At 41.1% G+C, this 16,231-nt stretch overlaps 1 protein-coding gene across 1 annotated transcript in view; it reads left to right on the forward strand.

The window, feature by feature from the left end:
* The window catches only part of PHLDB2 (pleckstrin homology-like domain, family B, member 2), a 72,531-nt gene that overhangs the window by 47,821 nt on the left and 8,479 nt on the right, over positions 1 to 16,231 (forward strand). Inside the window, exons 9-15 of the mRNA XM_015405961.1 lie at positions 2,066 to 2,155; positions 3,797 to 3,940; positions 5,829 to 6,002; positions 7,771 to 7,905; positions 10,763 to 10,853; positions 12,417 to 12,431; positions 16,104 to 16,139. Coding sequence (XP_015261447.1) covers positions 2,066 to 2,155; positions 3,797 to 3,940; positions 5,829 to 6,002; positions 7,771 to 7,905; positions 10,763 to 10,853; positions 12,417 to 12,431; positions 16,104 to 16,139 — 685 coding nt within the window. The remainder of the gene's footprint in view (positions 1 to 2,065; positions 2,156 to 3,796; positions 3,941 to 5,828; positions 6,003 to 7,770; positions 7,906 to 10,762; positions 10,854 to 12,416; positions 12,432 to 16,103; positions 16,140 to 16,231) is intronic.

A 16,231-nucleotide genomic window follows, 5' to 3' on the forward strand; every position in this document is an offset into this window, starting at 1 on the left:
CAAAACCAAGTGGGAAGGTGGAAAAGTTAAATCCTGTCTTCTTGCAATGCTGAAATTTTGCTTGTTAATTAGTATGACACATGGATTTTAGCCTGACTCTGTCTGGTCTAAGTCTGCATTTTAATCATTGCCATGATAGTGGCAAAAGAAGATGAACAACAGAAAAGAAAAGCAAGATTCATATTTCAGGCTTTTGTGTAATAGGATGCTTAACAGAATGCTGCAATTAATAAGTTTACAGAACATTCTGAGTTAACACAATAAAATCAGTTGTCAGCATGCCAAAACCTCTAGATTAGCATTTGGAACATAGAAGGAAATAGACATGTGATAACATTCCATTTGTTTCTGACCTGTGGATAGTATATTTCTTTTTGTTCAAAGTTCTTTGATAGAGAGCTTTCTCTGACTTGAAATCACCTATCTTAAATTATAGTTCTCTAAAGGTGCAGTCACACACGCCAGATAAAACAGGAGGGGGGGGAGCGAGGCTATTTCCTCCGGAGGAAATAGACCCGCAGTTGCATGATCACACCTCCCTCTGAAGCTGTGGGTGCAGCCCATTAGTGTGTGCTCAGACACAACTGTGGGTGAGTTGGGGTTTTTTGTGTGCTGTTTGTTTCCCATGCGCTTAAACAAGGAATCAATGAACCGCACCTCCGCACTGAGGGCTCCCTATGGAGTTTGCAATGATGCACATACAGCAAATGGGGAAAAAACAACGGCACGGAGTGAGGATGGCCTGATCAGACCATTCCGACGGCATGGGAGCATGCTGGAGTGATCAGACAGGGGAAAGACCATCCATGGCCCATCACAATCCGTTTACTGCCAGATTTTCCCTGGTGTCTTTTAACTCCGCTTCTGCGGTGGAGCAGAACGGGTTACCGATGGCTGCAGGGTGCTGCCCATATGTTGTTGTCTGATTGTGCCTTTTAAATCCGCCCAGCATTCGCGCCTATGTCGGGTCTAATTGTGTGTGTAATCGCAGCCTAATGTACTCTGGTTTTCTTCACAATTAGGTTACTGAGATATTTATTTTAGTCATGTGCCAAGCAGCTTTTGATAGTATGCTGTACATATATTCTTGTTGCAGATGATCTGTGGAATCTTTACAGCTGGAATTGGGAGAAAAGCAGGTATAAGATAGTAAGAACAGCCCAGTCAGTACGGGGCAACCTTACATCAGAGTTTTCCATAGCAGACACATATAGTGTGGATAACATATCTGGATGCACACAGGTCTTTAAATTTCCCATGTACACATGTTTGGGACCCTGACCCACCTGGGGACTCTGGGTGAATCCAAATTGCCTACAGTATACAAGAATCATCCACACTATATGTGTGTGCTGCAGGAGATGCTGGTGCAATACCAGTGCACTCACAGAAAACAAGCTTGTTGCACAAAATGTGCAATTGCTCTGGATACATGGAAACAGGGGTCATTTCGGGGGGGAACGCGGGGGAACACAGTTCCCCCGGGTGAGGTACTGAGGGGCGGGGCACATGACAAAGGCAGGAAAAGAGGGAGGGTAAGTTGCTTCCTCCCTGCCTCTCCCCACCCCTGCCTGCCTGGGGCCAGGGAGGGCCTTCGCGGGGCTTCCTTGTACTCCCGCAGGCCTTGCAGGTCCACCGCCGGGCCCCTCATGGGGCTCGGCAGTGGAGCTGCAAGGCCGGCGGCGGCCGGGACCGTTGGGGGCGGGTTGTGTGGCCTTATGACACACGTCCGGTGATGTCAGGGGGTGTGGTCTTATGACACACTTCCGGTGATGCCAGGGGGTGTGGCATATGCTAATGAATTATGCTAATGAGTTCCCCTAGCTCTTTTTCTACGAAACGACCCCTGCATGGAAAGGTAACTTTAGTCTGGGTTGAGATCTAGTCTTGGAAAAAAGTGAAACAGAGAAAGACAATTGAACACCATACAACAAAACTAGAGCAATTTACTTGTGAACATGAATTCCACAAATTTACAATGAATGTGCACACAAAGCCTGACTGTTTGTGATTTTCTAAGTTTAACTCTTCCTACTGGTTACTTTCAAAATGTGTATCCCAACAGGAAAAAGAAAACCTTTGCAATCTAGAAAAGAAATATTCATCAGTTTCAGGAGGAAAGGAGTTCCCTGTAAGTCCAAGCAGTTTAAAAGAGGTAAAAAATTTTTTGAAAATCGGGAAAAGGGAAAAGGGAGTGAAAGAACCTGTTACTGATGTATTCTTTATGTTCAGTGGTGATTCATATAGTTTACAATTCTCAGAGGACAATATATTGTTATGTCTTCTGTATATGTAAAAGATCTAACTGTTAATAGTGTGGAATGTTGCCAGTGTACCTCAGCGAGACTTTCACAAGACTTGACATAACCATCCATCATTGTCTGTGTTTTTGTATGCATTTTACCCTTGCCAGCATGCCTACAAGCACATCTTTCTGTAATGGCATTATTTCCCAAACCTGCACCTGTATAAGCTAGCAAGGGATATCACATCTGCAGAGCAAAACGCAAAAGCTCACTGATAATAAAGATTTATATCCTGCCTTTCAGCCTAATCAGGGCCACCAAAGTGGCTAACAACAAAAAACAGAACAGTATAAAAACATAACATAAAATGACCATATGAAACAAAAAATTCTTCACTCACTGGCAGAAGACAGTGATAGAAGGGGAAAGATGAATATCCCCGGGGAAGCAGTTCTTGGCGCCATAACCAAAAAAAGGCCTTCTCTCAGACGGCCACCTTCCTAACCACAGAAGGTCGAGGCACTGAAGCAGGATCTCAAAAGATGATTGCCATGAACGGGGAGGCTTGTATGGAAATAGATGGTCCTTAGGGTATGCTGGCCCCAGATCATGTATGGCTTTAAAGATCGACATCAGCACCTTGAATAGAACTCATAAACAAATCGGGAGCCATTGATGATGAACGAAGGCTAGAGTGATATGGTCCCTATGACCCTCTGCAGTCATTAGCATTCTGTTGCAATTGAATGACTGCAACATTCTTAACCAATTGAAGCTTCTGACTGTTTTTTCAAGGGCAGCCCTGTGTAGAGCACATTGTTGTAATCAACATTCCCAGAATTGTTGTTGAAGTTCTAAGGTTTCATTCAGTTAGAACTGAAACACACATGCACACACTTTGGTATATCTTTCTGATGCTTGCCTTTGCCTAAAGTCTCTCTGCTGCTGCTGCTGCTGCTGCTGCTTATACAGTCCTAAGACTGTGCACATTGTAAACTGAAAACTGCCATTGCTCTTATAATCTTAATTTTAAAAAATTCAGTTGTTAAAGAACACTAGAAAATAATGATTAACAAGAATATCCAAAATTAGAAGGACAATTTTACTCCCCCCCCCCGTTAATTGTTGTTGATTCCCTCTGCACACTGCATACTTTCCAAATCACACCACACACTGTTCCTGAGTGCCAAGCTGCTTTTGGGGCAGCATAGGGGACTGCAATGGGAAGAGGAATGAAGGAAATATCCACTCTTTGGATCCTTGGATTCAGCCCATTCAATTATAATGGCACTGTCTTGCTACAGAAAGCCACTTCAAATGTAATAACGTTCTGATCACATATGTGGTAATTACGACATTTTAATCCACTCTGTGTTTTGTAGTTTTGATTATTCTTGATAGGTTAATGAACTTTTTTTTGTAATACCACAAACAATCGGCTGTATCACTCTAAACTAACCCTTCACAGCACATTGGGTGCCTTAATACTCTTGCATGCCTTTTGGCTTTTGCTTCTTTTATATGTTTAACTTCTGAATTCCTCCTTTTAGGGTTATATGAGTGTAAATGACATTAATGAGCCATATGGCAATTCCACGAATATCCCCCCTTCCACTCAACCCCCCACTGCTGCTGATGCTGTTCCCACTGAACCTTCCACAGCTGGCCTGGTGAGCCAGCCACAAAACAAAGAGGTTTGTTTGAGAGACATTTCCCATTTGTATATTTTGTGCTTTTTAACTTTGTGTTCCTTCAGTGTATTTAGGATAGCTGTAAAGCTGCAATTTTGGTTGGGCAGCCAAACAAAATGTGTGCTTGAGGGAGCCTTCCAGAGCAAAATTTCAGCTTGTAGAAGTCTTGGGCATATGAATAATCCCTCCTTTTTATCCGTGCCACAGGGATACAAGAGATTGTACCAAATAGTCTGCCTCTTACCACCCCATTCAAGCTATCCTTTTTTTCCATGGAGTGACTGGAAGTTCAAAAAGATACCACATTCAGAAAAATGTGGTACAAGCCAGTTAAGAACATAAGAGAAACCAATGTTGGATCAGGCCAATGGCCCATCCAGTCCAACACTCGGTCACACAGTGGTCAAAAATACCAGGTGCCATCAGGAGGTCCACCAGTGGGGCCAGGACACGAGAAGCCCTCCCACTCCCCCCCCCCCAAGCACCAAGAATACAGTGCATCACTTGCCCCAGACTGAAAGTTCATATCTATACCTTATGGCTAATATCCACAGATGGACCTCTGCTCCATATGTTTATCCAATTCCCTCTTGAAGCCGTCCATGCTTATAGCCGCCACCACTTCCTGTGGCAGTGAATTCCATGTGTTAATCACTCTTCGGGTGAAGAAGTACTTCCTTTTATCCATTCTAACCCAACTGCTCAGCGATTTCATTGAGTGCCCACGAGTTCTTGTATTGTGAGAAAGGGAGAAAAGTACTTCTTTCTCTACCTGCTCTATCCCATGCATAATCTTGTAAACCTCTATTATGTCACTCCTCATTGTTTCTCCAAACTAAAGAGCCCCAAACGCTTTAACCTTTCTTCATAGGGAAAGTGTTCCAACCTTTTTATCATTCTAGTTGCCCTTCTCTGCCCTTTTTCCAATGCTATAATATACTTTGTGAGGTGTGGTGAACAGAATTGTACACAGTATTCCAAATGAGGTTGCACCATCGATTTATACAGGGGCATTATGATACTGGCTGATTTGTTTTCAATTCCCATCCTAATAATCCCTGTAATAGCGTTGGCCTTTTTATTGCAGTCTCACACTGTCTCGACATTTTCAGAGAGTTATCTACTACGACTCCAAGATCTCTCTCTTGGTCAGTCTCTGCCAGTTCACTTATTAGTGTCTCACCACTGTGATGGTGAGAAACACTGGCAATAAGAAGGCTCTCGGAAAAGTCTAATTAAAAATAATTTGCCCTTCTGATAGCAGAACCAGTTCATTCACAGTACTTGCGATTGATTTATATGGGATGAGTTGGTTTGATTTGTAGAATAAATTCTGACATTATTTCCAAAGAAATTATGCATTATATACAAAGTGAAGTAGTTAAGCATTTCCCACTTGTTATCTGGCCACATTGCCCATTTTTTTCTTGTTGCCACACTTGAGAGTGTGAAGGGAAGGATGGCATGCACTTAAATGATCATATGGCTAGGAATAACGTGCTGCTGCTACAAACAGTACAGTAGCAGAAAGAAGCAAACATGGGTTATTTCATTTTTATCCAAATGCAATTCTAACTAGGTCTACTCAAAATTGTACTCAGGTCTATTCAGTGGAGCTTACTCAGGCAAGTGTCCTTAGGAGTACACTGTAGCTTTGTGAACATGTGTGGTGAACATGTGTGGTGACCTGTAGCTTTGTGAACATGTGTGGTGTTCATTTCATCACTGAAACTGGTGTTTGTGTAGTTGTTCTTGTTTCCTTTGTCCCCCATTAGAATGTCACAAGCCCAAATCAGGGGGCTTTACTCCCCCAGCAAATTCTTAGAAAGTGCAGTTTGTGTGTCATTCCGTACAGAAAACTCTTAATATGATTTCTCTCTTTCCTATAAAGCTAAGATCATCTCTCTGTCCTGGATTTGTCTTTCCTCACTCCCTTTCTCCTCGCTCTCTTGCAAAACTTTCACCAGTCCACTGGTCTGAAGTCAGGGCTCCAAACGTAGAGCCTTTTCCTTTACCTGACACACCACCACCTCTTCCAGCTAAGAAACACCGAAGGCAACCACAGGTAACATGCTTGTAGGAAGGCAGCCTCAGTAGCAATGAGGTTATGTTTGCATGGACATTTCTACTGAATCCTATGGAGTGTGTGCAGAACGTCCAGGGCTGTATGGACGGAGCCCTTTTTAAAAGTTAAAATCTTACCAGTTAGCTATTTAGTGAGAAAGAGAGAAGGTTCCTTCAGTTGATCAGTAGAATTCTGGCATGTTTAAGGAGTTTTGCATGTGCATACTCAGAGACTAGATCACAAAGAGGAACCACATGTGGTTTCCTACCTTGTTAGGAGTATGCATACACAAGCTTGCTTTCCCCACACACCATGACCCTACCTGGATCACAATATATTTATCACCATCTCTAGCTGAAATGGTTCCAGGGGTGTGTGTGTGTTTCATTTGGGAGCTGCACATGCTGTTCATGGTCACCCCAAAGTGAAGTAAATAATGCCCCCCAGGGTTCAGGAAGATGACATGGGGTGCAAAGACCTTCTCCTCTCCCTGTGCCATGCTCCTGATCCAAATCAGGCCCTGCTGTGTTTTAAAAATTAGGTTCCTGCAGCTGCTGTATGGCTTCAGAGAAAGCAAATCTGGTCCTGGGAACCTAGACCTGACTGGTTTAAAACCTTCTCATCTACTATGGCCAAAATCAAACCAGTGGGGCTCAGCATGTAAGACTCCTTGTCTGTGAACATCAGTATATGATGATGTATTTGAATATTTTCATAAAGTATGTATTTATTATTTAAACATGTATACCCACCTTTCCTCATGGTTTAAGAGTTAACACTGTCATCCTGAGGGTTGTCTAGTGGGTGTCCTTAATGAGATAAGTGCAGTAAAAGATATTAACAGGAACACATTTTAAACAACAATCTAGAATGGCTTGAAAAACTCCTATACTATTAAAGCACACTGGGAGTATTGTATGCCTTTATAATAATAGAAATATATCAAAGATGTGTTAGGTTTAAACATGCCTTCAGCAGATTCTCCATAGCTGTTCCCCTCCCCCTTAATATCTTGTATGGGCTAAGATACTAATAAGAACTAATAAGAACCAAGTGCAGGTCTCAAAAAAATCACTAAAGCCAGAGACAATACTGAACTAATGGAAAATTAACATTACAATGTACTCACATTTGCTTTATAGTACAGATTTAAATCAAATCCATTTTATGGAAATTTGTTGGTTTTGTAAATATTTCTCATTCATTTACTTTAACAACAAAAGCTGTAATATAAAATAACCTATCATTAATCCACTCGCAATACCACTGTCATCTTTTGTTTGTTTGTTCAAACCATTGTGTAAAAATTGTTTTTGAGTTCTTTTCTCATTTGGAAGTCTCTTGTCATCGTGGAAGCTGTACAGTTTCTTTGGTTATATTTAGAAATAATAAACTGGCATATTTCATGATAAATATGAACTAAGAACTTACCCTGTTCAAAACAATTTATTTTTTGTGAAATGTACTGATGGAATTATCCTGGTGATTGATACTCTTAAATTCATTTTTCATATGCTTTGTGTAACATCAGGAAATCATGAGAATGATTTAAACTCCCCTCCACACACACACACTGCAAAGTAAAGGTTGTAATTAGTCCCGTCCCCCCCCCCCCCGGACTAAAATACAGTAGTCAGGTTTTTTAGAACTGCACAGTAATTACAGAAAAGAAATCCAGCACACAAACTCCCTTATAGTTATGCTGGAAGCTTCATCTGTTGGTTTAGAAAAATTAAATTTGACAAGATTTAACTAATTGTATTTCAAGCACTTCCGAAATCTGGAAGAGAGAAAGAAGCAGCACAAAGAAGCCATTTACATGAGTGATACTTTGCCTCGCAAGAAAACGGCTTCCTCTGTATCACCCCATTTCAGCAGTTCTACCCTTGGACGAAGTGTTAAGGTAGGCAGCATGTTGACACAACTCAGCTATTATGCTATGGTATGAAATGTTCGTTGCATCATGATGGAGTACATCAAAGAAAGACAGGAAAGGAATTACTTCCGCTTGTTTTTATTTTGCCGTGGTGAACCACAGTATGACTACATGCAGTCTCGTGAATCCTTTCATTCTGCATTTAGTTTATTCTTGTTAACTGCACAATGAAAGCTGAACAAACTAATTTTGATTTTTCTGAGTTCCTATAATGTAATTTAGTATTCCTATAATAAGCATCAGTACATGCATTTTTATTTATTTATGGTGGTTATATGTGTTTCTAATTCTTCCTCTGAGGACAGGGAGGCATATATGTGGCTTTCTCCCCCACCCCCCATAGCATCCCTCTGTAGTTTAGGCTGAGAGAAGCTGATAGGCCACAGTATCTTCAGTAGCTCTATACCTGAGCAGGGACTGAGTCTGGCTCTCCCATCGGAGTCCAGTGCTGCATTACACCCTGCTGGCACTCTCAGTTTGAATTATCTGATTTCCCCTTTCTTCTCACTCTGGAGCAATATAATTTTTAAATAAAAAGATAATTTCTAATCCAGACAGTGATGTATAATCCTCTGCTAACTGCACTGTATAACTCCCATGTATGTCACTGGAATGTCTCCTGGGTTCAGTCCTGAAATCTGTTGCTGATACAAAAACTCAAGCAGGGGAAAATGTAACACAGGGTTGCCAGGTCCTCCCTGACCACCTGAGTGGGATGAGGGGGTTAGCGTTGCCAGGTTGGGAAACTCCTGGAAATTTGGAGATGGAGCCTGAGGAGGATAGGGACCTCAGTAGGGTTCAATGCCATAGACTTCACCCTCTAAAACATCCATTTTCTCCCAGGGAACTGACCTCTGTAGTGTGGAGATGAGCTGTAATTCCAGAGGATCCCCAGGGCCCACCTGGAGGCTGGCATTCCTACATGAAGAAGAGAATATTTTTGAAGGGTATCAGGAATAACTATAATTAGCCAAAACACATCAGGGATTAGGAAAAAAGACTTTTAGGAATGATGGCTTCACACTAGTCCCAATCGTTATAGAAATTAATCTCTGAATGTATACAACCAAAGCTCCTGGTAGATTATGTATAATGCCCTTTTAAAAATAAAGCTACTAGTTATCACTTCTCGTTACTGGTACTGATAACATTCCGTCTGTACTTCTGTGGAATGTCCAGCTCTGTATGTGGTTTTGAGCTAGGCTTGCCAAGTCCCCCTGGGGGGCAGGGAAACCCCCGCCCCAGAGGCCTGTTCCCTGCCGCTGGCAAATCGTGCCCCGGTAGGAACCCTACCCCCAAAGCACGTGACGTGCCCATCACCCGGAAGTGACACGACCACGCTGGGCACGCTGGGGGCGGGGCCACGGTCATCCGAGGGAAAACTCTATGGTTTTCCCTCGGATGGTCGTTGCCCCACCCCCAGCATGGTCGCGTCACTTCTGGGTGACGTGGTTGTGGTGTGCGTGTGCGCACACTCCCAGAACGGCGCTGCAGTCCCCCGCTCCAGCGCCGCTTCAGACTTGGCAACCCTATTTTGAGCAGCTTCCAATGTTACTATTTCTATCTATCTATCTATCTATCTATCTATCTATCTATCTATCTATCTATCTATCGGATTTATACCCTGCCGTAGCAGGCTCAGGGTGGCTAAATGGGGGAAGACAGGAAATGGGAGTGGTTCTGGCTTCCTGTGCTTCTCTGTAATGTTCAAAGTTGACATTTCTTAGGGATGCCATTCCACAGTTGGGGGTGGGGGAATCCCACTCCCAAATGTGACATAATGACATCACACGGAAGTGACATCATCACATCAGTGATGCTGTGTAGCGATGCTATGGTATTGTAGGCAAAACTCTTCTGTTGCGTGACATCATTATGTTGCATGCATGTCACATGCTCCCCCCCCACTCCCAGAAAGTCCCTCCCTGCTGCTGTGTGAATCCTACCTGGCAACCCTAACATCTCTTGTAGATTGAAATGAATCCTCCAATTCCAGAAACAGCTTGCAAGTTTTACAAAAAGACAGGAGATACAACAGTACCACTTCAGGCATTGCAAAGAATGTAGAGCAGGAAGCACAAGTCACTCATGAAAGTGTTAATGATCTGAATAACAATTAATGAACATAGATCAAGATATCTGAAGTGAGCAGTGACTCACGAAAGCTCATACCCTACCACAAATTTTGTTAGTCTTTTTTAAAATTATTTTTTTTATTATAAGGGATACAGAAAAAAGAAGGAATAGGGAAAAACAGATAGAAAATATAATTACCAGAAACCTAGTGCGAGGGCAATTTTACAGATATTGAGGACATTCCTTATTCAAAATATACATATCTATATGTAAAAAAGTATATGGTATAATAGCCTAAATGTTTAACAAGATATATATGGTGTAAGGCATAAGAATATAGCTTAAAATATATATGACCTATTAACTTAAATAACCTGTATAATGATTTACTCATTCTACCATTTTCTAATACTATATTTTTGTTTTTATCTTATCGATCTAGTCTGTTATATAGTATAACATAGATAACATTATAGAAATTTTTATAAGATTTCACACAATTTGTTATAATAAACAACACATACTACTCTTCATTTCATATTAAAACTGTCTTATAGTATTATCGTATACTATTAAACCTTTCAGATATAGAACTAAAGAAATCAGTAATAGTCATAGAAAACTCGCCAGTTGTTTTCGAATTCTTCTTTCAAAATTTTGTTAGTCTTTGAGGTGTTACTGGACTCTTATTCTTTACTACATTGAATGAACAGTACCTGTAACTAGGCATTTGCACTATTTCATACAGGGTCACTTGCCACTTGGACAAAGTAACAGCTGTGGCAGTGTTCTTCCCCATTGTTTGACCAAAGAGTCTGAATCAAGGAGGGTGCATAGAGGTAAGGCTCTTCAACAACTCTTCCTATATTAGTATGCAATAAAACATTACTGAACAAAATCCCGAATGCAGCTCAATGGTAATCACCAGAATCGGTACTTGGACATTTGTTTCTCTTTTTGATTTGTAAATACACTGTTTAAGGTACAATGTTTCAGCCACAACATTTTTATGGAATTAATTTTCTTATTAGTTTTTGTAATATTTAACATTTAGCTTATAGGTCTCTTGAGTAAAAATGGGAAATGAAGTTAATTTACACAGATCATTTAGATATATTCTATGTGCTTTGTTATTTTATAAGAATAGTTCCATTCAGTGGGCAATATTTTTAGACTGATTAAAAGTAGAATACCATACTTGAAAATCCATAATCCTTTGGTGCTTTAGTGGTTTTGATCTTTTATATTTTTCCGATTAGTACTTGAGTTTGTAGAATCCGATTTTAAGTGTTACTTTTAAAAAGTGCCACTCCCAGTCACATCTAGAGCTGTTGTTTCCATGGTCTTGATGCAGGCACATACATGAATTATGAGCAGTGCACATGGGAGGGAGGTTTATTTAATTGTTAGTGTCTCCCTGAGCCTTCCTTAAATGTCAAAAAGCTTTCTTGTTTGGATCAGTTATTAAGTGTTTGGAGTACTAGGGGTTAGGATGGTTGATGAATATCCCTTGTGATTTACAATGCACATTAAATGAAAACTACATAAAGGCAACTGGAACATATCCCTAGATGTCTGGTCCTACAACTGGCCTCTTGTTGTCAGAGTCAGTCAAGGCTTCATAGACATGGATTGGGCTTAGCACATGAGTAGCAGCTATCAAAATGCAATAAATATTAGAAATGTTTAAGTAATTCAAACTTTCAGGTTGTTATCTGGCCTTCTGAGAGAGGTGGATCGATTTTTTTATGTTAAGCCACAGGAGCTTAACATAAACATACCCTTGGACCTGCCAGCAGGGTATTGGGGGTAAACTGAAAATAAATGCAATGTGCCTACGTGACCCGGAGGTGAAGTAGGCATGTTGGGGAGGGGGGGACAATGCCCTGGTTTTGGGGCAAAACTCTATGGTAGAATTAGCTTCTACTATAGAGTTTTGCCCAAAAACCGAGTGTCCCCCCCAGGTGCCTATGTCACTTCTGGGTCGTGTAAGCATGTCATGTTTATTTTTGGCATTCTTCCCTGTTGGGAGGGAAATTCCCATCACCAGCCAGCTTGCTGGCAGTAGAGAGGAACACCCAAAACTGGAGAACCCCCACCAGGGTGTAACCTAAGCCAGAACCTAAGGTTACATGGAAATAAAGTCCACTGAAACCACAAGAATTTATATCTAAGTAGGATTTTCAAATGCATAACGCATTGCAATTAGGGAAAAAATGTGTTCTAGGAGACAGATTGGCTAGCTCAACTTTCCCATTCCTGATTTCCTTAACTGTAGCTTGTCTTCAATGTACTTGGTAGAATATTTGTTTTAGAAAGTGTATTTCTTCTTCTTCTAAATGCGTATAGTATAAAGGACCTTTTTAAAAACAAACAAACTGTTTTTGTCTTTTTAAAATCAGGAAAAGGCAAAAAAGGTATGAGAAACATCCTTTATGTGAATGTATATGTTTGCTGTAGCGGACAATACTGACAAAAGGAACACCATCAAGTTGTTTAGAGTGAAACTGTGTTGAAAGTCCATATTGTTAAACTTTTGTCAGGTAATCATTGCTGCTGGTTGATAGTAAAGCCTTGGAATTGCAGCACACCCAGCTGAAAAGTATCAGAGCTTTACCACCAAATTCCTTCAGTGGTGTAAGACACTTGGCCTCATAGCTTTATTTTCACTGAACCCCCTGCACTGTGGCCTTGTCTGCAATGAGAATAGAAGGAACAGAGTATAGATATCCGAAAGTACAGCCTTGAAAATAAGCCTACAAAAATTACAAGCCCACAAAAATGGCCCATTCTGTTCATATGGGCCCATTTTAGTGGGAAAAGGCCTGGGGCAGCAGAACACATGCTTAGCATTCAGGAAGTTCCAGACTAAAGCCCCTCAGCATCTACAGTTAAAAAACTCCGGTAGCAGGTGCTGGGAAAGACCTTGCTTTACTTGAGTCTCTGGACAGGTACTGCCAGTCAGATTAGACAGTGCTGAGCTAGATCAACCCAACTGTCTAAGTATAAAGCAGCTTTATAATTATGTTAATTTTTTCAGGCACATCACTGATCTGGTAGAAAAATAAAATGAACCCAACATACAAAAACCTCCTTGCATAATCACCTGAGGGTTTTCCTGGGTCACTCCAGCCCACCAAGAGATGTACATGTTACTTGCATGCTTTCTGGTGTGCAGAAGTGGCTTGTCGAGAATATCCCAGGCCCACCACTGAGCACTGGTGACAGGGAAGGAAAGGTAGTGCCCTTAATGACAGGAAGAGGAGGGAGCTGAGCTCCTGTGGCTCAGCTTTTAAGTGGCTAGTGGAACCCTGTGTAAACATGGAATAACATCACTTGTTGGCACTTGGTTCTACTAGCCACTGAGAGTCTGTGCAACTGCACAGTGCTGCAGTCGTGCCCCAAGCAGCTTCACCACCTCCCAACGGCCTCCTTTCCCCTCCCATTCTGCAGCATTCAGTGGCATTTATTTATTTATGTATTGCACTGGGATTTTTCCTGCCCCCCCCTCACAAGCTGGTGCTGTTGGAGGGGCAATTTTAGCACATTGCAGCTAATGTGGGATCAATTATATTAACATACAGAGGGATTTGGACAGACAGTCTTCTGTGTAACTCCAATCCAAGTGAAAATAATTTATAGTTAATTTTAATAAGGTACTAAGATTGCATGACTGCTGTTATTTCTAAGACAAAAAAGATATTTTAAATATAACTATACTTGACTGTGTTCCTTCAAATCCTCCCCAAAGAAAAGGTATTAAAAGCATAGTTCTGACTTCAGTATTGTTCCATGTTATCAGATTGTAGTGGGGGGGAAATTAAGTGCTTTAAATAACTGATTTTGCTGCTTTACTTCAGTGTTTTAATTTGTTGTTTGCTTTTTGCAATATCCCCATTTACCCTCTAAAATGATTTAATTCTATTTGTTTCTATATCAGATGTGGTTTTGCATGGCTGTATGGTTTAATGGTAAACTGAACAGACTATACAAAAACATTGTTATCCATCCCACAAAAATGTGTGTTACTCCACCATAATTCTTTATAATGCAGTAGAATACTCTTGGTAGTTAAGTATCTGCTCTCCTACACAAGATGTTTGGGGCAAATTCAGTTTAATACATTAAATTGTTTTATGATGTTTGTTTTTCCATCTAGAGCAGTGGTGTGGAAAGGAGGCCAAAATAAATGCCCTGCTTGTAATTAGCTGGTCACTGTTGGAAAACAGTGGAGACAAACTTACTTGCCCAAACTAACAAATCAAGTATGAGGCTGTGCCCCAGAAACCAAACCTTTGCTTTGACCCTACTTTTTTTTTTTTACTGTTACTGCAGCATAATCTCCATTTCACAGAAAGTAAACTAGTGAGGCTGAAAAGCAAGTGGCTTGCCTGAGATCACAACATACAAGTCTGAGCCCAAATACAAAACCTTCCAAATTATACCTCTGACTCAACTTGTCCTATAATGCTATGGAATGCCATGCTCTAAATTGCTCCTTCTTCCTGCCCTTCCCAGATGTTCCATTTGTGCAGAAATAAAAAGGAAAATAAATTAAAGCAGCCCTACAAAATGATGTCTGTATAGTTGGCTTCTTCAGACTATATATAATAGACACATAGAAGGACACATAGTAGGTCTACCTTAGATGGCTTTTTAAATGGATGAGTTACATTCATGGAACATATCTGTCAGCACCAATAACCCATGAGGTTTACATGGAGCAATGCTGTCCAGAAAAAATCAGCATTCTAAGCAAAAGAGGCAAATAATGGGAAGACTTACTTGTAAGCTTTCAGAGGCATGTCACTGACTCACTGACTCAAATCCCCACTCATTTATTTTCCTTCCAGATCCTCCTAAAATGAATTGTCCCCCATAATAAAAGAAGCAGCACCCTATTTTCTCACTCAGCTCAAGCTCTGTATCCGCCAGTCCTTTAATTTAGACAACTCAATCTGAATTTTTCTAACTCCATTTAGAATCTTTTCCAGGAGAAGTTCTCTTTATAGGGCGCTTAATGCTAGCCTAGAGAAGCAGACAGGGACTGTGCCCTCTGAACTAGATCTAGCTCAAAGCCTTGAAAACAAATCTCAAGAACAACAAAAACAGTCACATGTAGGCATACTGATATTTTAAAGATCCCTCCCTCCTAAGTCAGGAGGGGCCTTTACACACTATGTATGGAGCAGCCTCTGACTGCAACAGAGTCAGAGGTTATCTTTCTCTAATGACTTGGCACTGCTGTTCTTGCTACTGTCTCAGTTTTCCCTCTTCTATGCAACCTGGAGTATAATTAATAATGTGGACACCACTGTGTGTTCAACTGCCGGAGCCTGCTTGCGGGGGAGGGTGGGATAGAAGTATAATAAAATTAATAAAATAAATATATTTATGAGTATGAAATGAGATGCATACCTACTTGTGCGTAAAAAGACAAGAGCAGGGAAGTTCTATATTTTGCTGGTGAGAATCTGTAACATGCAAAACATAGCACTTCAGCAGTTAAATTTTTTTTCCGCCCTGAATAATTTGACTCTGATTTTATTTCAGTTTACTTATAACTATTTAGGGTTGCCAAGTGCTTTTTGAGCCGCAGCGGGGGACTCCCGGCTGGTGGCTGGAGTGACGTGACGACGCCAGGCACACTGGGGGCGGGGGCACAACCATTCAAGGGAAAACCATAGAGTTTTCCCTCGGATGACCGTGGTCCCGCCCCCAGCGTGCCCGGCGTGGTCGTGTCACTTCCGGGTGACATGCACATCGGGGTGGGGTTCCCCCCGGGGCCCGATCCACCGCCGGCTGGGAACGGGCCTCTTTTCTCCGCCCCCGGGGGAGCTTGGCAAGCCTATAACTATTGTGTGTGTTGAAGTCTGCTTTTTTTTACTGCTTGTATTTTGAAATTTCCCCAAGTTGTCCTACAGTAAATTAATCCTGATTGCATGTAAGGGGAGAACTGAATAACTACTAAAAACTAGTGTACATAAAAAGTGCTTTCCTCTTGCATTTGTATTTCACATATGCAAAAGGCTGAATTTACAGTAATTTGTTTTTTTTCTTTTCTCTTACCAAAAAAATCTTTTTAAAAGGAGCTATTAGTCATTCCAAAAGTGCAAGTATCAAAGGTAACGCTCATCTCTTTCAACCTGATATTTTCCATAAAACTTCTGTCTAAAGTTTTTTTACGGCTTGTATTTTGAAATTTCCCCAAGTTTGT

The sequence above is a fragment of the Gekko japonicus genome, unplaced genomic scaffold (assembly GCF_001447785.1).
Source record: "Gekko japonicus isolate JY-2015 unplaced genomic scaffold, Gekko_japonicus_V1.1 scaffold365, whole genome shotgun sequence".
Lineage (NCBI taxonomy): Eukaryota > Metazoa > Chordata > Lepidosauria > Squamata > Gekkonidae > Gekko > Gekko japonicus.